The sequence below is a fragment of the Meles meles genome, chromosome 1 (assembly GCF_922984935.1).
Source record: "Meles meles chromosome 1, mMelMel3.1 paternal haplotype, whole genome shotgun sequence".
In the NCBI taxonomy this organism is placed as follows: Eukaryota; Metazoa; Chordata; class Mammalia; order Carnivora; family Mustelidae; genus Meles; species Meles meles.
Window position 1 is genome coordinate 87584255 of NC_060066.1, and position 23892 is coordinate 87608146.

Genomic DNA, 23892 nt, shown 5'->3' on the forward strand with positions numbered 1-23892 from the left:
ATTCATATTAATATGCCAAAAAAAAAAACCCCACTAAACCTCCCTAAAAACTAAAGCTTCTAGCAGATTTTTCATTTCTAGCAGGTAGGAATTTCTCTATTCTATGACACAGGTTAAACATTTACTCATTTGACAAATATTCCCAGGCAGTCTATCATATGTCAGGCATTATTTTAAGTGCCGGAGATTCAGCAGGACACAAAAACAGCCAAAAATCTTTGTTTTCATGGTGTGGGAGACAGACAATAAGCAAGATTAAAAAGTATGTTAGTGAAAGGTACTAAGTAAAAAAATATAGAATAGGAAGCATGAGGCGTGGTACAGTTCTAGACAGGGTGGTCTGGGAAAGCCTATGAAGAAGTAACATTTGAGAAAAGGTCTTGGGGAAGTCTCTTCATAGTCTAAATACATTATATGTTCTAAATTAATTTAATTCTGAACTGAAGTTTAACAAGGTAATAAGAAATTTTACCTCAGTCATGTTTTTATTTGGCAGATCACAAGTAGGCAGAGAGGCAGGCGGGGGTGGGGGGGTGGGGGGCGGGGAAGCAGGCTCCCTGTTGAGCAGAGAGCCTGACACAGGGCTCAATCACAGGACCCTGAGATCATGACCTGAGCCGAAGGCAGAGACTTAACCCACTGAGCCACCCAGGTGCCCCCTCAGTCACGTTTTGAGACCCCCAATCCCTAGGGATGTATGGGATCCTCGTGTTTCTGCCTTCCTCCGAGTATGTTTCTAGTCCCTCATCTTACTCTAGCCTGGTTGCTCCTGAGGTCTCTGTGTTCAACCCTACATGGTTTCTTTGAGGGGCCAGGTGTGGGTACAGGAATCCTGTGTTATGGCTAAAAAGCCAAGATTTAACTTTGTCACCCAGGCATCTAAGTGTTATCTCATCAAAGGAGCTCTCCCCTGTGGTCATGTTCACAGTGAACTGGGGAGACCCTGGGCCCTAGAGCCTTGACCCAGCCCATCATAAAGATGGTGCTGACAGTTCTTGGCCTCCTCATGAGGAAGAATTCAAGGACAGACACAACACATTAGGTGAGTGACACAGTGGGAAAGTTTATTAAAGCTCAAGTATATTCTCCAGATGTTAGAGCAGGCTACCTGAAGAGAGCACTGTGCACCCTGGGGTTTGGGTTTCTATCCTTTATTGACCCTTGCAAACTACAGGGTGGAATATTCCTTACTTGGGGAGGGATTTCTTGGAAGCAGGGTTTTGGCCTTTTCTTCCTTATTTGGTCAGGAGTTTCTTGTCATGGCACCTACCATCTTGGGCCTGTGTGGTTTGATCTCTTGTGGAGTGCTGCCAGGACAGGCCTCTTACTTTCCTGATAGCTGGCCATGAATTCCTCATTGCTGGGCTCTATGTATTCTGTTAGAGTCTAATAACTGCCTACTCTAACAGACACAATATAGGGTACTCTGGGAATTCCCCCCAAACTCCCAAACCCATCTTTAGTCTAGAGGTCCCTCATGATAGGGCTACTTCTCTTCCTCAGTTTCAGCATATATCTTTCTAAAGCCTTTCTCACAGTCCAAGCAACCAAGCCAAAACCTGGGTGGTGGTTTTCTAGGTGTCTCTCTACCTTTGTTTTTAACCTCCTAGGTCACCGTAGCAAGGAAGTGACCTTTTTAAGAAAAATCTCAGAAGGAGAGCCCTCAATTCTTTGAGTCTTACTAAGGACAAAACAAAACAATGTCTTAAATTACCTTGCCATGCATTTAAATAATGAACATGGTCAATATAAATTATTTCTATTTGTTAATATACTTGTTTGAAAAATACTTTTTTCCCTCTGGCCTATTAGCATTATGATTGTTTGGCTTGAATTTGGAGGGGTGGGGGAGACATTCCTTTATAAGAGTATTGTTACCTGGACTATGTTTGCTCTCTCTCCCTGCCCCACTGGTTAAGGGTAAATTTACAGTAGTTCAATTTTTGTAAAAGACCAGTAATTATGGAGTAAATATGTAGTAAATATGGAGATGTATTTGATAGTGGCCAGCAGAGATATTAGGAGACTAAAACAGAGGGGTAAGTGTCAAACCGAGGAAAGGTAGGAGTGGGAGAAGAGAGAAGAACAGGAAAGGAGATGGAGTACTGAGAAACAGGGAATGGAAGGGACAGAAGAGAAAATGAAGCTGGACTCTCAGGATGAAGGAATGAAAAAAATAAATCTAGAATAAGGAATGAGGGCAATAAAGAAACAAGTGTTGACCCAGTGTTAAACTCATACAATCTGAAGGTCAGAAGTTTGACATGGCTGTCACTGGGCAAAAATCAAGGTGGTAGCAAGGTGGTTTTTTTTTTTTTTTTTTTTTTGGAGGCTTCAGAGCAGAATCCATATCTTTAAGCTGATTTTCCAACTTTTAGAGGTTGCCTGCATACCTTGATTTATGGCCCCTTTCCTCTTCTAACCTCAAAGCATAGCTCTGATCATTCTTTTTTTTTTAAAGGGTTTTATTTATTTATTTGAGATAGAGAATGAGAGTTGGGATACAGAGGGAGAAGCAGATTCCCCAGTGGGCAAGGAGCCCAGTGCAGGGCTCGATCCCAGGACTCTGAGATCTGAGCTACTCAGGCACCCCTCTAGAGTCCCATCTCTCTCATAGCCAGGAAATATTCTCCATTTTTGAGAGCTATGTGATTAGATCCTGCCTACTTGGACAATTCAGGATAATCTCCCTATCTCAGAATCCTTAACAATGACTTCTGCAAAGTGCCTTTTTCCATAAAAGGTGATATAGTCACTAGTTCTGGGAATTAGGATAAATACATCTTGAAGGGGGCATCACTGTGCCAGCTACAAAGATTATGTAGCCCTAAGTGGAACCCTCTGTGTAGATAAAAAAAAATCAAGCAGTGCGCTCCCAGGTGGGTGTATTTCTAGGCTAGGAAACATCAAATGTGATTTAACATTCATACCATTCAAAATGTAGAACTAGAATGTCATTTATTCTCAAAGAATTAGGATATCTAAAGAAAAATGCATACTTTAAAAAATTATGTTCTTACGTAAAACAGCAAAAGATAAATGGAGGAACTTTGAAAACTTACACAAATTTTTTTACCTGATAACCTGAAGCCCAGGACTAGGTGGTAAGCCATTGAAGTCCTTGTTCATAACGAGCATGTTTCTTCTTGGTGCTTCTCTGCTAAGATGCTTATGGATTCAGAATAACCAGTGACTCTGGGTGACAGCTTCTGATGACCCCCACGTGATACCTAAGTGGCCTCTCCTCAGATGAAGGGTTGATCCTCATTTTTATGTAGCTAAGGGGCATTCTGTAGATGAATTTCCTCATTCATACACATTCATGTCCTTAACATTTACCACACATCATTGTAACCAGTAATTAGCCCTTTGTGGGGAACATTAACAAGAATCCCTTTATGAATTTAATTCCACCATCTGATTCTGATTCTGATTCATGCCCTGTTCTCATCTTTCTACGCTTGTACCAGTGCTCTGGACAAGCTGGGAGTAGAAGTAAAAAATTCCATGTAAGAAAAATGATGTCTGGGAGAGAAAAAGGACCTTTGTGATTTACAGGTTGCAATTCAAAAATAGGCCTGACCTTTTTGCTTAAAAAGACTCCAGGAAGGGAATGTAGTGGCTCAAATTACCACAGGCAGGGCTATCTATCCCATGTTCCCTTCAAATGGAAAGTAGCACTTGTTTGTTGAATACAGAGTTCCAAGCTCTTGCCCATCACTGTTAGTACTACGTATCTTTTTTTTTTTTTTCAGCGTAACAGTATTCATTGTTTTTGCACCACACCCAGGGCTCCATGCAGTCTGTGCCCTCCCTATTACCCACCACCTGGTTCCTCAACCTCCCACCCCACCCCCACCCCCGCCCCTTCAAAACCCTCTGGTTGTTTTTCAGAGTCCATAGTCTCTCATGGTTCATCTCCCCTTCCAGTTTCCCTCAACTCCCTCTCCTCTCCATCTCCCCATGTCCTGCATGTTCTTTGTTATGCTCCACAAATAAGTGAGACCATATGATACTTGACTCTCTCTGCAAGACTTATTTCGCTCAGCATAATCTCTTCCAGTCCCGTCCATGTTGCTACAAAAGTTGGGTATTCATCCTTTCTGATGGAGGCATAATACTCCATCATGTATATGTAGAGTTTTGCTGGGTAAGAGTTTATCTGCGTAACAAGTCACATTATATTTGTCTGTGTATAAACATATATAAATTCATGTAAAACCACCTCATATTTGTCAAACACTTGACTTTGTAGAGTTCTTTTACCTCAGACATTTCATCCTGTCTCACAGCAACTTGGAAGGTGGACAGAGCAAGTAACGGAGTCATAGAGCCATTAGCCATATAATTCTCATCTCACTTGGTCACAGGGCTAGGTAGTGAGAGTTTAGATTAGAACCAGGTTTCCTAACTTTCCAGCTAGGGCTTTTTGTACTTGACTGTCGATTAAAAAAATTCCAGTAACTCAAGAGTTAAAGTAAAGTTTTAATGAATTCAGAATTGTCAGAGCTGTAACACCAGTTTTCACTCACAATATATATTTTAGGCTCATTTGACTGTAATTTCGTGGTGGTGGTGGGAAAAAGAAACAAAAAGGAAAATGGCATTTCATGCAATATTATATAAAAACATGACAAGATCTTGAAAACTGCAATATTATATAAAGAACTGAAAAAAAAAACAAACACTTTCTATACTATTTTAAAACATGGTTTTAGGACATGACTTTGACCACATAATGAATTTAAGGATCAAAGAGTAAATGCAGATGTGACCTTTGAGCTTAATTGTTCAACATGCACAGAACTGAGCATTTTCTGGTCAATGTAATTATTCTCACCAAAAATGGGGTAAATGAAATGCCTTTAAATCTAAAGTCAGGCTGTAGAGTTTAGAATTCTACTTTTTACTCTACATGTTCCTTTTCCTGATCCTGTTTAATCTAGGTCAGTTGTACAATAATTGTTTTTACTTAAAAATGGTCAACATATTTTGGGTAGCTCTTATGAGCTCAATATGATTTCCTGAGTCATTCATAACATTTGACCAGGTTGAAATTTTGTTTTTGTTTTTTATGCCAGTCTAAAAGCATACAAAACCTGTTTCTTCCTGGTTTTACTCATCAGCTTTCAATAAATGACAACTTTTAATCTTTCAAAGATAAACTTTAAAATTAAGTGATTTGTCTTTTTTAACTAATAATTTCTTCCTGCCTCTTGAAATATTTCTGTAGCCATATTAGATATCAACAGGGGAAAATGTCCACACACACAAAAAAATTTAAGTTTCCATGTATATTTTGCTGATATTTGTGGCAGATAGGAATATTGCATTCAGTTAAATAGATGAAGCATGGCTTCTGTTTGGAATGCTACTTTAGTCTGTAAGGAATTAGATCTGGGTCACAGAAAGGGCTGGCTCAGATGGCCTGTCCAGTGCCACCATCTTACCTCATGCAAGGAGCATAAAACAATTCTTCAGGCTTTTATTCATCAAAATGGAATGTTTTTCATTAGGAATTCTACTCAAAGAGTGAGACTGCATACTGAGAAAATTATGTAGCAACCATTTTTTCCTAACCTAAAAAATAAAATACGAATGTGGAAAAGTTCACAGCATTTCATGTCCCCTACCCTGCTCCACCCATGACCACCTGGAGACATGGCTGAACCAAGAGGGGGTACTGTGGACCCTCAATGGTCTCAATATTAAGAGTCTGTGCAATAACTTCGAGGTCCTTCTCTGATTAGCTGTGTTTTCTCATTTGCATTTGTAGGCTGGAGAACAACTGGAAAGTCCACATCTAAAAATAAACAAAGCAAAGCAATAAATACCCTCTGATCATGTTACATTTCCCTTAATGAGGCAAGTGGTGGATATTTTTGTTGAAATGATGATTGACAAACTAATTCATTTCATAAGATATTGAGGATGCGTGCCTTTTAAAGAGCTTCAAAAGGGAGAAGACACCGTCTTTACTCTTAAGTTCTGTCAGTTATAGAATTATAAAATTAAAGCACTAAACCCCGCTTTCAACTTGAGGTAATTGCTGAATCGGGTGAACTGAAGCTTTAGTTTTCACCATCTTGTGGGGATGAGGACAGGTCTACCACGTAGGTCATATAGACCCTAGTATATATCTGTATGAAAAATGCCCCCTAAAGTTGTTCAGTGTAAAATTACATATGTGGTCCTGTTTAGGACCACATATCTGGTCAAAGGCCAGAGCTTGCTTAGATGACAGTCTAATAGGAAGCTCCCCACATAAAGCTGGTGTCCAAAATGGCATACACTCTCTAAACCATACCCCTAAATCTACAAGGAAATTTGTTAGTCTTGAGTTTTGTTGCTCAAGTGAAAGAGGAAAGAGCTCCCCTACAAATATTTAATGGCAAGACAATGGACACACATATTGGCAGAACAAATCTAAATATCTATATGTACTAAGAAACCTCAGCTGATAGTTTAATTTAAAATGGTCCAATATAAGATGTGCTCCCAAGTACCTACCAGAAAAGAATGACCCCATCTTCAACCCAGACCTCAAAGAATCACTGAAGTATTGCTAACACACATGAACTCAAGATAAAAATGAATATAGAGAAAGGGGAGATAGAGATAGAGAGAATTAGAGAAATAGAAACCCTCAAAAAATCACACTGAGAGCTAGTAGAAATAGTGGAAGGCCAGATAAGACCCCAAAAGACTTCAAATCCTGCACTTTTAAGACACAGAATTTTTTAAAAATTAGATGAATTTCAGTGATCAAGTTTTGAAACTAATGCAAAAGAACTTGAGTTCTTTTGCATTAGTTTCAAAATCTACTTTTGAATATCTGAAAATTTTATCTGATGAATGGTTTTAACAGCTAAAGAGAGAATTAATGAAGGAGAAGACAGATCTGAGGAGATTAATCAGAATGTCACACAGAGAAACATAAAAATAAAATATGAGAGAGGTTGACATGAAGAATAGAATGATATAATCTAACATATCTGATAAAACTTCCATAAAAAAGTAAAAGAAAAGATTAGAGGCAATATTTAAAGATTTAGTGGCTGAGAATTTTCTAGAAAGGCAACAATCCACAGATTCAAGAATCAGGGTAAATTAAAGAAGAACTCTTATTTATTTATTTATTTATTTATTTATTTATTTATTTATTTGACAGAGATCACAAGTAGGCAGAGAGGCAGGCAGAGAGAGGAAGGGAAGCAGGTTTCCTGCTGAGCAGAGAGCCCAATGTAGGGCTCAATCCCAGGACCCTGGATCATGACCTGAGCTGAAGGCAGAGGCTTTAACCCACTGAGCCACCCAGGTGCCCCAAGAACTCATATTTAAAATATCTTAGTGATTTTGAAAAACACTAAAGACAATTTTTTTTTTTTTTGAGAGAGAGAGTGGGTGAGGAGGAACAGAGAGAGAGAGAGAGAGGATCTTAAGCAGGTCCATGTCCAGCACAGAGCCTTATGTGGAGCTCAGTGTGGGGCTCCACAGGGGGCTCTGTCTTACAACCCTGCGATTATGACCTGAGTCTAAATCCATGAGCCAAAATCAAGAGTTGGATGCTTAACTGACACCCCTCAAAGACAATGGTTTTAACAGCAATCTTACTTCTCAATAGCAAATATCGAAGCTCAAAAACTATGGAATTATAATTTTAATATGCTAAAAGAAGATATCAACTTAAGTTTGTTTACAAACTGTCTTATTGTTACTTTTTTTAAAACCATAATATAAAGGCATTTTCAGACAATAGAAATGGAAATCATGCCACCAACAGACTCAATTTAAAAGATGTAATTCAGGCACAAAGAAAGTGTTAGTAGATGGAAAATTTGTGTTGTAAAAGGAATGATTAGTAAAGAAAATGGTGGATATATGAATAAAAATAAGTGATTGTTGACTATGCACAGCAATAATAATTAAAATTAAGATAAAACTAGAATACAAGAATAGTATATAATAGTATATAACTCAAAAAGGAAGTGATCAGAGTTACAAATTTCTAGTATTGTTCAGGAGGGGGTAAAGTAAGAATTAATTTTGAACTCTGATAACAAGTATGCTTAATGAATGTTTAGGATAACCCTAAAAGAACAGGGCAGAGAAAATAATTTCCAAACTAGAGGAGGGAAAGAAATGAAATATGAAAGAAATATTCTATTGTTATAAAAGAAAAAAGAAAAAACAAAAAAAGTCAATTTAAAGTGATAATTAAATAATAAAGTAATAACTAATATAATTAATTATAAGTATCTAGCCCTAGTTCCTCAGGTAGTCAGTAATAGAGCTGGTATTCAAACCAAGCAGTATTTCTTAGAGTCTGTTCTCTTAAAAACTGTGCTATACTAGCTCTCATAAAAGAGTAAGTTAGCAGGAAAAAAAAAGTATCATTAATTATAATAAATACAAATGGACTTAATAACTTATTTAAAAGAAAAATGTTCTCAAACTGAATAAATCCCACCCCCACCAAATGTTGTTTATAAAATACACATCAAAAATACATAAGGGCGGGGCGCCTGGGTGGCTCAGGTTAAAGCCTCTGCCTTCAGCTCAGGTCATGATCCCAGGGTTCTGGGATCGAGCCCCGCATCGGGCTCTCTGCTTAGCGGGGAGCCTGCTTCCTCCTCTCTCTCTCTCTGCCTGCCTCTCTGCCTACTTGTAATCTCTATCTGTCAAATAAATAAATCTTAAAAAAAAAAATACATAAGGGCAAAAAAAAAGTTGAGAGTAAAAAGATGTAAACATCTTTATCATATAAACACTACTAAAAAGAAAGCAAATGTAACTATATTTTAACAGACAAAAGACAAAATATTGATAGAGCTAAAAAGTAATATAAAATATAATATTCAATTCATCAAATAGCTATTAAAGTTTTAGGCTTATATACACTAATATAGTCTCAAAATACATGAACCAAAATTGACAGAACCTTATAGAAAAATCGAGAAATTCATCATCACAGTGGAAGGTTTGAACACTTCTTTCAGTAACTGATGAAACAAACAAATACTTAAGAATATAAAACATTTGAAAAGGATGATGTTGGGAACTAAATTGTGTCAAACACTCTGCCTCCCTACTCCAGTTCATATGTTGAAGTTCTAACCCCCAGTACCTATAATGTGAATCATATTTGGAGAGATGGTCTTTAAAGAGGTAATTAAGTTAAAATGAGGTTCAGGGTAGACATTCAATTCAATATAACTGATGTCATTATAAGATGAGGATATTAAGACACAGATACACGGACAGAAGACTATGTGAAGACATAAGGAGAAAATGGTCATCTAATGCCAAGAAGAGTGGCCTCAGAGGGAGTCAACCCTGCTGACACCTTACTTTTTTTTTTTTTAAGATTTTATTTATTTATTTGACAGAGATCACAAGTAGGCAGAGAGGCAGGCGGCAGCGGGGGGGTGGGGAGGGAAGAAGATTCCTCACCAAGCAGAGAGCCCAATGTGGGGCTTGATCCCAGGACCCTGGGATAATGACCCAAGCAACCTGAGCAAAAGGCAGAGGCTTAATTGACTGAGCCACCCAGGCACCCTGCCCCTGTGACACCTTAAACTTTGACTTCTAACCTTGAGAACTTTGAGAAAACAAATTTCTGTTGTTCAAGCCACCCTCTCGGTGGTACTTTGTAAACAGCAGCCCTAGCGAACTAGTACATATAAAAATTTGGTTTATTTAATAGTCATAAAGGGAACAGTGAACCTAAAAAAATGCAGAATGTATTATTTTGGAGCCATGTAGAACATTTATAAAAATTAAATTATAAGATGTAAAGCAAGCCTCAAGATATTTTCAAATATTGCATCATGTTTTCCATAATTTCTGATCACAGTGCAGTTAAGTTAGATACAAAGAACAATAAAGAACCTGAAAAATCCCCACATGTTTACAAATTAAGACACATATGGGCCTAGGGCTGCATGGGTGGCTCAGGGGGTTAAAGCCTCTGCCTTCAGCTCAGGTCATGATCCTAGGGTCCTGGGATTGAGCCCTGCATTGGTCTCTCTGCTCAGTGGGGAGCCTGCTTTCTCTCCTCTCTCTCTGCCTGCCTCTCTGCTTACCTGTGATCTCTGTCAAATAAGTAAATAAAATCTTAAAAAAAAAAAAAGACCCATAGGCCCAATTTATAGATCAAGGAAAAACTTATAATGGAAATTAGAAAATATTTAGAACTCATATTTTAAGGACAATATAAAAACACATGTGACACTAAAATGGTACTTATAGGAAAAATTAAAACCGTAAATGCTTACTATCCTGAAAGGAGGTTTGGAAATTAAGTAGTATAAAAATTAACAAGTTAGAAAATTAACAATAAATTAAGAGAAATAATAAAGAATAAAAATTAAAAATATATATATAAGAGAACCAAACCCAAAAGTTATTTGGCAAAAACAGTTAAATTTTCAAAAATCTGGTAGAATGGCTAAAAAACAAAAAGCAGAAATAAGCAATATAAGGGATGAAAAATGGGATAGTAATACAGATCCTATAGACGCATGAAAGGTTATAAGAAATTTTGAAGAACTAATTTAAGTAAAGATAGCAAATCTAAATGGCCTATAAACATTAAATACATTGAATCAGTAATCTAAAATTTGTACAATCACACATTAGCCCAGAAAGTCCTACAAAATCCTTTAGAAAGAAAGAAATCCAGTAATATACAAACTCTTTAAGAAAAGTTTAAAAAGAAGGAATAGGTTCTAATTTATTTTGTGAGGCATAATCTTGGTATAGAACTCTATAAAGAAAGTTCGAGAAAGGAAAATTGTAGAGCAATCTCAATCATTAACATAGATACAAACATCTAAAACAAGACATCAGCAAACCCATTTCATTAAAAAATAAAATAGTTAAAACATTATGGCTGCATTGGGTTTATCTCAAGAGTATAAGACTTAACATTGGAAAAATAATTTATATAATTCTTCGCATTAACAGATTAAGGGAGAAAAATCATGATCGTCTTAATTGATGAAGAAAAAATGTCTAAAAATATGAAGTTCTCAATTTATGTTTGCTGTGGAAAAGCTAGCTGGATAAGCCTGTCTAGTAAATTTGCTCACTGAACTTTGGTAGCCAAAAATTGAAGAAACCCCTCCACTTTGAGCCAATTTTGGGGTCACATTCTGAGCAGACTCACTCGTCCTGATCTGCTGGCCCAGAGCCTTGATGATGCTTACTGGCTGGTAAACCAAAGGAAGGTGAATTTAATCTCTTTCTTGTGCCCTTTTCCCGGGCAGCAATATGTGATGGATGCTAAAGAGGAAATGTAATAAATGTCTCAATATCTTGGCTGAGAGCAAGAGTCTAATTACAAGCCATATGGCCTTTTCAACTCAGTGGCTATGAATTTATTTGGGTTTTATCCAGGTGAGTATCAAGAACAGTTAAGTAATCAATAGATTTTTTTCTATCACTGTATTTCATATTTTTAGATCCAAGGTCAACACTATAAATTATTCTCTTTAGGTATCTTATTCCCTCTCCTTCAAAAAAAAAAAATGGGGAAATCATGATTGCCCCAGATCTTTAGGATTTAAATGGGAGTTTTCAGTCCATTGCCTTCAGTTTGGGGGAAAAAACAAACAAACCAACACCTGAATTTAGTTATTGTATTCTTGGTTTGTTTTCTCCAGGGTGTTTAGAAATAACTGGTTCTCATTTATGCTCTTGCTTCTGTATCTTGTTACACTGTCTGTCTGTCTGTCTCTCTGTCTCTCTCTCTCTCTCTGTCTCTCTCTCTCTCTCACACACACACACACACACAGACACAGAGTCCCAGGAAACAGGGTACCTCAAGGTGGTCTACAAAGTTCTCTTGGCTAGGGAAATCACCTGGTGTCCATAACCTTTAGCTTTCAAGTTTCAGATTTTCCAAGATAAAAAAAGAGGGTGATGATCTCCCCCTAGACACTTTTTTCTTTTTAATCCTTATTGATTCATAGGAATAATAGCATTTCCCTGTGTTCCTAGGATCCCACTGGGGGTATATCTTTATTTTGAGAAAGAGATGGATAGCCAGTTACACAAGTCCCATAGTTTCCAGTGAACATTGAAGATGCCACTGAACTTCCTCCATTTCCTAAGGGTAGAAGCTGGATTATACCCTTTCACATAGTTGAAAGAGATACCATAATTAAAGTCAACCTTTTCTTTCTATCACCAAATCCTATAACACTATTCTCAAACAGAAACTGGTACTATTTTACAGCATCAAAAGGTACCTTGGACTTTAGCCAGTGTTGAGGAGTAGGCATATTTGAAATATGCACTTAATTTAAAAAAAGTCAAAGAAAAATTGTAGACTTTAGATATAAAACTAGAATTATTAAATATCTCAAGGTAGGTGAAAAACATTTCTAATGTTTTTTAATAAGTCAGTTGGTTAAAAAGTTTGATATTTTGGGGCGCCTGGGTGGCTCAGTGGGTTAAAGCCTCTGCCTTCGGCTCAGGTCATGATCCCAGGGTCCTGGGATTGAGCCCCACGTCTGGCTCTTTGCTCTGCAGGGAGCCTGCTTCCTTCTTTCTTCCTCACTCTCTGCCTACTTGTGATCTCTGTCTGTCAAATAAATAAATAAAATCTTTTTTAAAAAAAGTTTGATATTTTATAGTATTCCATTGTGTATATATACCACATCTTCTTTATCCATTCATCTGTTGATGGACATCTAGGTTCTTTCCATAGTCTGGCTATTGTAGACATTGCTGCTATAAACATTCGGGTACACGTGCCCCTTCGGATCACTATGTTTGTATCTTTAGGGTAAATACCCAGTAGTGCAATTGCTGGGTCATAGGGTAGTTCTATTTTCAACATTTTGAGGAACCTCCATGCTGTTTTCCAGAGTGGTTGCACCAGCTTGCATTCCCACCAACAGTGGAGGAGGGTTCCCCTTTCTCCACATCCTCGCCAGCATCTGTCATTTCCTGACTTGTTCATTTTAGCCATTCTGACTGGTGTGAGGTGATATCTCATTGTGGTTTTGATTTGTATTTCCCTGATGCCGAGTGACGTGGAGCACTTTTTCATGTGTCTGTTGGCCATCTGGATGTCTTCTTTGCAGAGATGTCTGTTCATGTCCTCTGCCCATTTCTTGATTGGATTGTTTGTTCTTTGGGTGTTGAGTTTGCTAAGTTCCTTATAGATTTTGGATACTAGCCCTTTATCTGATATGTCGTTTGCAAATATCTTCTCCCATTCTGTCAGTTGTCTTTTGGTTTTGTTAACTGTTTCCTTTGCTGTGCAAAAGCTTTTGATCTTGATGAAATCCCAACAGTTCATTTTTGCCCTTGCTTCCCTTGCCTTTGCTGTTGTTCCTAGGAAGATGTTGCTACGGCTGAGGTCGAAGAGGTTGCTGCCTGCATTCTCCTCAAGGATTTTGATGGATTCCTTTCTCACATTGAGGTCCTTCATCCATTTGGAGTCTATTTTCGTGTGTGGTGTAAGGAAGTGGTCCAATTTCATTTTAAATTTGGATTTTCATAAATTAAGAGGCATGTACAATGTTCTATAATGTGTCTTTAAAAGTGAAGTTTGAGCAAATCAGAAATACTTTCCTCTAGTTAGCTCCTGTTCCTTCTTCTTCTTTGTTAGTATAGTTAGACATAAGGAGGCCATAAGGACAAAGCAGCTCTAACTTTTATTCTGGAGAGAGGATAATCTCATATTAGTTTTATTATACTTTTTATCTTAGCACTTCTGGAAATTAAATTCAGAATAATGTAAGAAATGTTAACCATACTTTTTCAGAAATTAATATTCACATATGAAAAATAATTTTCAGTCATAATCTTAATATGCAAGCCAAGTCTCTAAGCACAGTATAATCTGTAGCATAGTATTTAGAATGATAATATAAAACCCATGCTCCACCTACTTCTCCCCACCCCACCTTATCATCTCAGTTAGCTTCAGTCTTCCCTAAAAACAGGGTATTATGCTGTGGAGGCATTTTATTCTATTCCTTACCAGTGAGTATCAAGCTTGAAATAAGTATCTGTAGTCCATACAGGGAAATAGCTACAAAACCCAATGCAAAATGAAAATGTGGCATACTCAATTCAAAAGCTAAGAATTTGAAGATGGTGACAGCAGACAATAAACCAAATGTTGGAAATCCTAGTCAGTACAATAAAGCAAGAAAAACAAATAAAAGGCATGCAGACTGGAATGGTAGAAATAGGACCATTCCTATTTGCAGATGACATAATTGTCATCATAGAAAACCCCAAAGAATTCACACACAAAAATACAAATTAGTAAGTGAGCTTAACAAGAACACAAGATACAAAGTCAGTACATGAAAATGATTGTAAATATTTGTGATGAACAATTGGAAACCCAAATTAAAATTAATGCCATTTCCAATAGTCCTCCCCAAAGTGAAATACTTAGGTACCCATTTAACAAAACATATACCATCTCTGTATGCTGAAAACTACACTACACTCATAAAAGAAATCAAATGAGACCTACAAGTATAGACACATATTGTGTTGGGATTGGAAGATTCAACATTGTAATAAAGATTTCAATTTTTTCCAAATTAATACACAAATTTAATGCAATTCTAATTTTTAAAATTGGAATTTTTCTGTGGATTTAGACAAACTCATCCCAAAATTTATATGGAAAGACAAACTAGAATTGCCAAAACAGTTTTGAAAAAGAATGAGTTTGGAGGAATCACATTAGCTGATTTTAAGACTTACTTTAAAGTTGCAGAAAGCGAGACGGTGTGTTATTGGTGAAGGGATAGACACAGCTCAATGGAACAGAATAGAGTCCATAAATAAACCATAGAAATATGGCCAATTGATTTTTGACAGGGGCAAAACAATTCAATGGAGAAAGGATAATCTTTTCAACAAATGGTGTTAGAACAATTAAGCTCCATGTGCAAGAAAAAAAGTTGACCTAAGTCTCACACCATAAACAAAAATGAACTCAAAATAGGTCATAGATCTAAATATTAGACATGAAACTGTAACACTTTTAGAAAACATTGGAGAAAAATCTTCATGATGTAGGGTTAGGCTAAAAGTTCTTAGACATGACATTAAAAGCATAATCCACTTAAAAATTTGACAGCTTGTTCATCAACATTTTTGCTCTGCAAAGAAGCAAAAAATATATGTCAACATGATAACTGTTTTGTAAAACAAAACCCCATAAATATTTACATAAAAATTTTTAAAAGTGTTGTTATCCTTGGGGAGCTGGTACCAGGGTGTTGGTGTAAATTTGCTTTTGACTCTGTATTCTTCTGCAGTTATTGAATTTTTATGAATATCTCTTACTTTTATACAAGGTCCCAAACCTGCCCACCATTGGCAGCTTTCAAATGAGGCTAGGCAGCAGTCTGCTAGAAAAGTTTTGGGGAGGTGAGGGTTGATTATTTGGATTTCTTCCAACTCAAAACTCCTAAGATTTTATGTTTAGATTCAATGTAAGATAATTAAGAATTCCCTAAGTGAGAAAATGTTTGCCATATTTTTTTAAATTTCAGAATCACTGGGAAAAAAAATCTTAAACCCCCAGGGCTCACCGACTTCTAATGGACTCAAATCTTGATGTGTGCTGCTTATCATTTGTGTTGAGTAGATTGATATCTAAATGACTAGTAACGTCTTTCAAGTATCTTTTTCCACTTTGATTTTCCCTCCATCATACATTTCTTTTTGATGAGGGGCAACAGAGGGGGGTATTTTGGGGATTCAGTTAAGGGGAAATAGAGTTGAGAGATAAGCTTCATTTGCATTTAGTGGCATATGTTTTTGTGGTTTGCAGCAAATCTGTATATAGTTAGTTTTTGCTAGCCATACTAGCATAGGAATGGCTTGAGGAATACTCCTATAGCTCCCTATGCCAGTTCGCTTGCTGAGGAGACGTGAAAATCCATGGCAGAGGGGAAGTCACCCTGTATGATTGTGCCCAGGGGGCTCTGATATTGGAAGTATTGGGTGATGGAGGGGAAACAAAGTTGGAAATGTGCAGACTGAAAAAGTGGCCTGTGAAAAATTCTTCCCAATCTTATACCTTATAGATGAAATAGACTAGTCTTCCCAAATTCAATAGCTATCCCTAAAAATTTAGACATTATCAATAATGAGTTATAAAACAATGAGAGAAAACAAATTTTGATCAAACATGCTAGAGGAAAAACAGAATTTTCTATTCTTCCTATAGAAAATGATATTCCAAAATTATTGTTAAATGAAGAGGCAGTCAAAGAATAGTGCATCCAGAAAACATAGGGGGACAGTATTACAGAGGTGTGCCAGGCAGTTAAGTAAACTATTACTATTTTTCTAGACTTTGTGATATTTATGGTATCTTCAGTTTTTAAGCTTTGTAATTTGTTGTGATTTCCTTTTCTCATTACAAATATTTGCTTTCAGACCTAATTTTGTATTTGTAACTTTGTGCTTTTTTTTTTTTTTTTTCTTAAGGAGCACTGCCAAAGTTGTGTTAAGTGTCTGGCCCTCTAAAACTTGGATCAACTCTGCATAGAGCTTTTAAATGTTTGGGCATAGAATAAAGCTTTTCCTTTTGCTTAAGGAGTCTTAGTAACACAGTAAGTGAAATCATGCTTTACTTAGTCTAGAACATGACCTCTGCAATGGAGTTGGTAACTCTGGGGTGTCAGAACTGAGAACAGTGAGAGGCACACAGATTTATCACCAGTCATCCTGTAGGAAGGAAACCTGGGTGGAATTTGGCACCAAGTATAAATTTCTGTTCCAGAAAAGAAAACTGCAAAGGAGGTCTGCTGAAATAACTTGGTGGAGCTTTCATCTAATTTAAGAGAGGAAAGACTTTGAGGCTTTTTCAGAGAAGTGTGAAACAGTGATTTGGGATATCTAGGTTCAATTCACCTAGTTTTGGTTTCTGTACTATGCAGGAAAAGTTAAGGTCGACACAGTCGAAGATCATGACAGTACTTTCCTATCTCCCCATCCCTTCCTATCCTCTATTAGTAACTGAATATTGTACTGGATTGATGGATGTTATGGGAAATCCTGTAGACAACAGAGCCAGCTAATGTTATAAAATTATAACAATTTATCTCCCTTGCAAAGGCAGATGGAATTAATGAACTGGAGTCATCATTCTTAAGCAAGTTATGCAGGGTCATTGGCCCTCCCATGGAGAATTGCTTGCATACATATATATTTCTGTTTAACCCATTTTTAAGTAGTACTGCTTCTTGCTCTTTTTGATATGTATGTCTTCATTAAAAGATTAATTGTCCTTTTATATCCCAAATTAGGCAAAATGCAATTATAATTATATTTCACCATGGGCCCATAATTTGTCTCCAGGAGCAGTGATAAAAAATTGTTAGGGGCACCTGGGTGGCTCAGATGGTTGAGCCTCTGCCTTCGGCTCAGATCATGATCCTGGGGTCCTGGGATCAAGTCCTGCATCGGGCTCCCTGCTCGGTGAAGAGCCTGCTTCTCCCTCTCCCTCTGCTGCTCCCCCTGCTTGTGTGCTCTCTCTCTCTCTCTCAAATGTATATATAAAGTCTTTTTAAAAAAATTGTTAGAGTAACTCCCCTGTTTTCCAGAATGACCACCCAGTAGTCCCCATAGAAAGGGGTCACAGGTTGCAGGAAAATCGGTCAGTCCTCTCTGACTCCCAATTCTAAAATGGTCTGGACTAGGTGTGATTCACATAATGGAAGATTTCTTCCTTCAAGCTGGACTCGGGGTGGGTAATAACACTATTACTTAGCATCACATTTGGTAGGGAATAAAAAGTATGTGGAAGATTTTAAATAGTCTCTGCTGCTTGATGTCATGGAAATTGTTTCATTGTGATCAAAAGGATCAGAGTCCAGTCCAGTCCAGAGAAGTGTACCATTCCTAATTCAGCAATTATGACAACAAGGGGTCCCTGTCTGAATTATCAAGTAATTCTTGTATTTGGCTGTGCAGGGTTCTTTGTGATTTAGTGATGAAGTCTGTAATACAGAATAACAAGGCATTCTATAGGAGAAAATGATAGTAGGATTATGGCTGCAAGACAGAAAGGACAATGGCAGGTTTGACTCCAGCTTGTTTACACAAAAGCATTTCCCAGAGCATATGAAGTATTCCTGGTGTTGTGAATTCTGTGAGGTTTCATCTTTCTTTATATTTTTTTTTCTTTATAAGTTCTGGGTGGAATGAGCTTGAGTTCTGGGTGGAATGAGCTTGATGAATCACGTACTATGTCATGGCCATGTATACAAATAGACAAACATGTGGAGGTGATTTAGCAAAGCAAATAGTCCCATCTCCACAGGATGGTATTTTTTTTTTTTTAGATTTTATTTATTTATTTGACAGAGAGAGACCACAAGTAGGCAGAGAGGCAGGCAGAGAGAGAGAGGGAAGCAGGCAGGGAGCCCGATGCGGGACTCGATCCCAAGACCCTGAGATCATGACCTGAGCCGAAGGCAGCAGCTTAACCCACTGAGCCACCCAGGTGCCCCCACAGGACAGTGTTCTTGATGCTGGCTGAGGCTAGCTCTGGATGTATGGATTTTTAAGAGAAGAAAGATCACCCTTCGCCAGTTCTACCCAAAACTCATTATCAAGTGATCAGAAAGAAGAAAAAGTCAAGGGTTGTTGACTTTTCCTGAGGTCTGTTCCCTTCTATATAAATAGAGATCCCAAGGTAACAGGCTTGGTTCTTGTGTATGGCTGAGCATTCCCACCCAAACCTCCCTGCACCTAGAGCTTATGCTCCTGTAACAAGATCATGAATTGTACCAGCTTTGCTTTGTGATCAGCATATTTTGTGATTTCTTTTTAATGGTGTCAGGTTCTGCTTTTTTCTGCAGCTGGGAAAGGGAACTGTCCTTTCATCCTTTTCAAAAGAGGTACCAAAAGTGACCATCTTTGGGATTTCCCTCATTGGGTTGTTGGATCTCTCTTACTTTAGTGATAATTGTCATCAGGGACCTCATGTTTGGTCAGGTCTGTGAAGGGACACCCATTAGCTCTGCTCTCATCTTACTCCACCTCTTTCCATGTCAGTTTTGATCTGCTCCTCAAGATCCTCTGGGGACACGTAGAAGTCCTCTTCTGGCACTGATGATTTGGGCCGGCAGTGTCCACAGCAACAGTTGCAACAGCAGCATAGGCAGCAGCAGAAATAACAGCCAGTCAAGAGGCCAATGATGACAAACAGGGTCTAGGGGAGACAGAGGCAAAGCAAAATAGGGTTGAGGGGTGGTGGGGTATGGGAGAATCCCAGAAATTAAGTGTGACTCCACATATCTTCAGAGACCTGAAGATAACTCAGTTCACCCTGCAGACCCCATAGTCACCCTCATCCTTATTCCATACAAGAAATAGCTTTTTAGTTACCTTGGAAACAAATTCCTTATAAAGTTTTGTCTAACAAGTTAACAGGAAGTGACTTGTAGCCTAAGTAATGAAGGGTGATGTTTTCTTCTTTATTCATAAGCTATGGTGGTCATTAGCTTCTGCACAGCAAAGGAAACAGTCAACAAAACAAAGAGGCAACCCATGGAATGGGAGAATATATTTGCAAATGACAGTGCAGACAAAAGGCTGATATCCAGGATCTATAAAGAACTTCTCAAACTCAACACACACAAAACAGATAATCATGTCAAAAAATGGGCAGAAGACATGGACACTTCTCCAATGAAGACATACAAATGGCTAACAGACACATGAAAAAATGTTCATCATCACTAGCCATCAGGGAGATTTAAATTAAAACCACATTGAGACACCACCTTACACCAGTTAGAATGGCCAAAATTAGCAAGACAGGAAACAACATGTGTTGGAGAGGATGTGGAGAAAGGGGAACCCTCTTGTGCACTGTTGGTGGGAATGCAAGTTGGTGCAGCCACTTTGGAGAACAGTGTGGAGATTCCTTAAGAAATCAAAAATAGAGCTTCCCTACGACCCTGCAATTGCACTACTGGGTATTTACCCCAAAGATACAGATGTAGTGAAAAGAAGGGCCATCTGTACCCCAATCTTTATTAGCAGCAATGGCCACGGTCGCCAAACTGTGGAAAGAACCAAGATGCCCTTCAATGGAGGAATGGATAAGGAAGATGTGGTCCATATACACTATGGAGTATTATGCCTCCATCAGAAAGGATGAATACCCAACTTTTCTATCAACATGGATGGGACCGGAAGAGATTATGCTGAGTGAAATAAGTCAAGCAGAGAGTCGATTATCATATGGTTTCACTTATTTGTGGAGCATAACAAATAACGAGGAGGACATAGGGAGATGGAGAGGAGAAGGGAGTTGAGGGAAATTGGAAGGGGAGATGAACCATGAGAGACTATGGACTTTGAAAAACAATCTGAGGGTTTGAAGGGGCGGGAGTGGGAGGTTGGGGAGAGCCAGGTGGTGGGTATTATGGAGGGCACGTATTGCATGGAGCACTGGGTGTGGTGCATAAACAATGAATTCTGTTATGCTGAAAAGAAATTAAAAAAATAGAGCAAACAAGGGGTGCCTGGGTGGCTCAGTGGGTTAAAGCCTCTGCCTTCGGCTCAGGTCATGATCCCAGGGTCCTGGGATTGAGCCCTGCATCTGGCTCTTGCTCAGTGGGGAGCCTGCTTCCTCTTCTCTCTCTCTCTCTTTCTCTCTGCCTGCCTCTCTGCCTACTTGTGATCTCTGTCTGTCAAATAAATAATTTTTTTTAAAATCCTTGAAAGAAAAGAATAGAGCAAACAAAACAACAAAAAAAATCTCTACAGATCAAATGAGCTAATCAAGGGGACTGAATCATTCTCACCAAAGAATAGTTTTGATAGCTTTCCCTCCCACCTCCACATTTCTCTTAGCCACCAAGTCCTGCCAGTTCTTCAAGACCTCTTACACCTGCCCTCTTTGTCTCTATTCTGACCAGTAGGACTTTAGAAAGATCTCATTATCTCTGCCTTTAACATTTCACTAGCCTCCTAACTGGCCTCCCTGCTTCTACTCTTGCCTCCTATTCTATTCTGCGCGTTGTAGTTGAAACTTTCTGAAATACACATTCTCTTGAACCTATGTAGCAACTTTCCTGCCTCTCAGGAAAGGCTTGAGATCCTTATTAATAGTCATCTGGCTTAAAACCCTTCAGTGAAGGGGCGCCTGGGTGGCTCAGTGGGTTAAGCCGCTGCCTTAGGCTCAGGTCATGATCTCAGGGTCCTGGGATCGAGCCCCGCATCGGGCTCTCTGCTCGGCAGGGAGCCTGCTTCCCTCTCTCTCTCTCTCTGCCTGCCTCTCTATTTACTTGTGATCTCTGTCAAATAAATAAATAAAATATTAAAAAAAAAAAAAACCCTTCAGTGAATTAGCACAGCCTTGTTCCTGCTATACCTGCCCTAGCTTTGCTTTCCCTGTGGATCCATCTGCCCACAGGGCTCCTTCCCATTCCCCAACCATCTAAAAAATGCCCACTCTGTGTTCAAGATTCATCTCAAAGATCCTCTCTCTGACATCTTTCCTGATCCCCCCACTCAGTTTCTCCCTCCTTTGCGCCCCAACTGTACGTATAAATTTCCCCCACGTTTTTGTTGTTGTTGTTGACACTTTAGGACATTGATCCCTTTTTATGTCTGTCTCACATTAGACTGAGGTTCTTGAAGCTGGAACTATATGTTAGTCATCCTTCAGTCTCTCCTAACCTAAAGATTTAATTCCTGTCCTGTGGAAGATAATAAATACTTATTGAATTAATGAATTATGAAGTAATTGATAGATAAACAAATGTTTTGTTCCTCCTAATGAACAGTCAGCACCAGGGTTTTCCCACAAGCATATAAAAGGTTTGCTTAAGGGTCCCTGGGTGGCTCAGTTAGTTAAGCATCTGCCTTCAGCTCAGGTCCTAATCCCAGAGTCCTGGGATCGAGTCCTGGGATCGAGTCCTGTATCAGGCTCCCTGCTCATCTGTCCCTCCCCATGCTAATTTTCTCTCTCTCAAAAATAAATAAGTAAAAATACTTAAAAAAGATTAAGATAAAAAGTTTGTTTAGTAAGTCTGCCATAGTTACAAATAAAAAGAAACTCTTCCAATCTCCAATATAAGTTAAAATATGCCAACTTTTGTTAATTGAGGAAAATCTGATTTTTTAAAAAATATGTTATTTGATCTAGAAAGTGTTTTATATATCTTTGAATAAGAATGCATATTTTATCTAAAAAGAGGAAGTGGATGAAGACCATCTTGTTTGTATGCACTTATTCAGAAACTTAGGGTAGAAATCTTTAATGTTGATGAAACTCATCTGGCTCATTCCTGTTTCCTAGACCAGCTCCCCATCCCTGACCCTGGCCCCTATGATGGCATGGAGCCTACAGTGGCTTGGAGTGAGGTAGCTTTAGTCACGCTTCTCATGTCGATCATCTTTTTGCCGTGTATACTCTACATTTTCATAGACTTAAATAAATTACTCTGAAAACAAAACTATAACACCCTTCACCTCACCAACTGTCTCCAAAACCCTCCTGTGCAGTATTCCTGAGTTACTGCCCCAACCAACTCCTCCTTTATCTACCTTTGTCCTTTTTTGTCTTTACCATGCAATTCTCCTATTTTTCCCTTCTCCAAAAATTTCCTTTAATCTATATACTGTTTTGTTCTTTAATTATTCCAACTAGATTGTTTACCTTTTGCAGAAATAACCTTGCCTTGTATACTTATAGTGCTTAGCACACTACTAGGCATAAGTAGGAGTCCAATATTTTGAAATACATATTTTCAGTGGTACCATAAATCATTCTTGCAGTGCATACTTAATACACGGTCATTATGTGCCATCCCACTCTAATGGGCACTGCAAATGAGGTTTCTGACATAAACAGAAGAAGAATGTGGATTTTTTTAATAACCTTATCTTTTCTTTTAAAATTTTTATTTATTTTTTTATTTTTTTATAAACATATAATGTATTTTTATCCCCAGGGGTACAGGTCTGTGAATCACCAGGTTTTATAACCTTATCTTAAAGAGCCATATTAGGAATTATTTCACATACCTCTTATAGTGCTGGACAGCTTCTGCTTTTCTATATGAATTTTGGTCAGTTTTGTCAACTTCCTCAGCAAGGAAGCTTATTCTTGTTTTTATGAAGGCTAGCCCCAATATGCAACCAGGCGCTAGTGTGTAAATTATCTAGAATGCCAGATGCACCTTCCCATGGAGAAAATGTCATACCTGGAGGTTAGATTCACAGGCAAGCCCACATTGTTATATGAACACTCCATCTATCATAAATGACATTGTCATTATGTACACTCTCATTCCAAGGTCCATTCCACTCAGTGGGAACTTGTTTCCCTCCCAGGTCTTCAACAATAAGGAAAGGGGATTTCAGTAGGAATCCCAGTTATCTCTACAAAAAGAAATTTGGGAGACTGTAGAAGACAAGTGAGCCTTCAGGTTGCAGACTCTCCACGCTTATATATAAAAATATATTCTCTCTCCTCCTGCATATATAAAACTCTTCAATTTAGCAAGATTTATTCTAGTGGAAGAAAATAGCAGTTCCTCTTTTTAGAAATCTGTAGTTTTTTAAATTATTAATTAGTACCCATATGAATGTGAGTTCATATGCTTTCACAAAATATATGAACTGTCCAAAAATATGCCGATGGACCATATATATGGTTCACATGTAAATACACTTTTATCAGAAGATAAGGATATTAAAATTCATAACCAAATATGTAACCATCATCAAACACTCATCATCAAACACTAGGTATTCCTAGGAAACGACGCAAAACTTACTGTCAAAAGTCAATTCTGATTGCACTAAATCCTTAAAAACATTGCCTTCTTCTTGACCAGATATACTTTTTTCCCCTCCCTCTGTGTCTCTTCA

General features: G+C 38.1%; 1 protein-coding gene across 1 annotated transcript in view; it reads right to left on the minus strand.

The window, feature by feature from the left end:
• Window positions 1–5667: 5667 nt before the first annotated feature.
• The window catches only part of DNAJC5B (DnaJ heat shock protein family (Hsp40) member C5 beta), a 61358-nt gene continuing 43133 nt past the window's right edge, over window positions 5668–23892 (minus strand). The window contains exons 5-6 of the mRNA XM_045978454.1: window positions 19042–19213; window positions 5668–5803 (exon numbers count right to left, since the gene is read on the minus strand). Of these exons, the coding sequence (XP_045834410.1) occupies window positions 5709–5803; window positions 19042–19213 (267 nt within the window). The 3' untranslated portion in view covers window positions 5668–5708. The remainder of the gene's footprint in view (window positions 5804–19041; window positions 19214–23892) is intronic.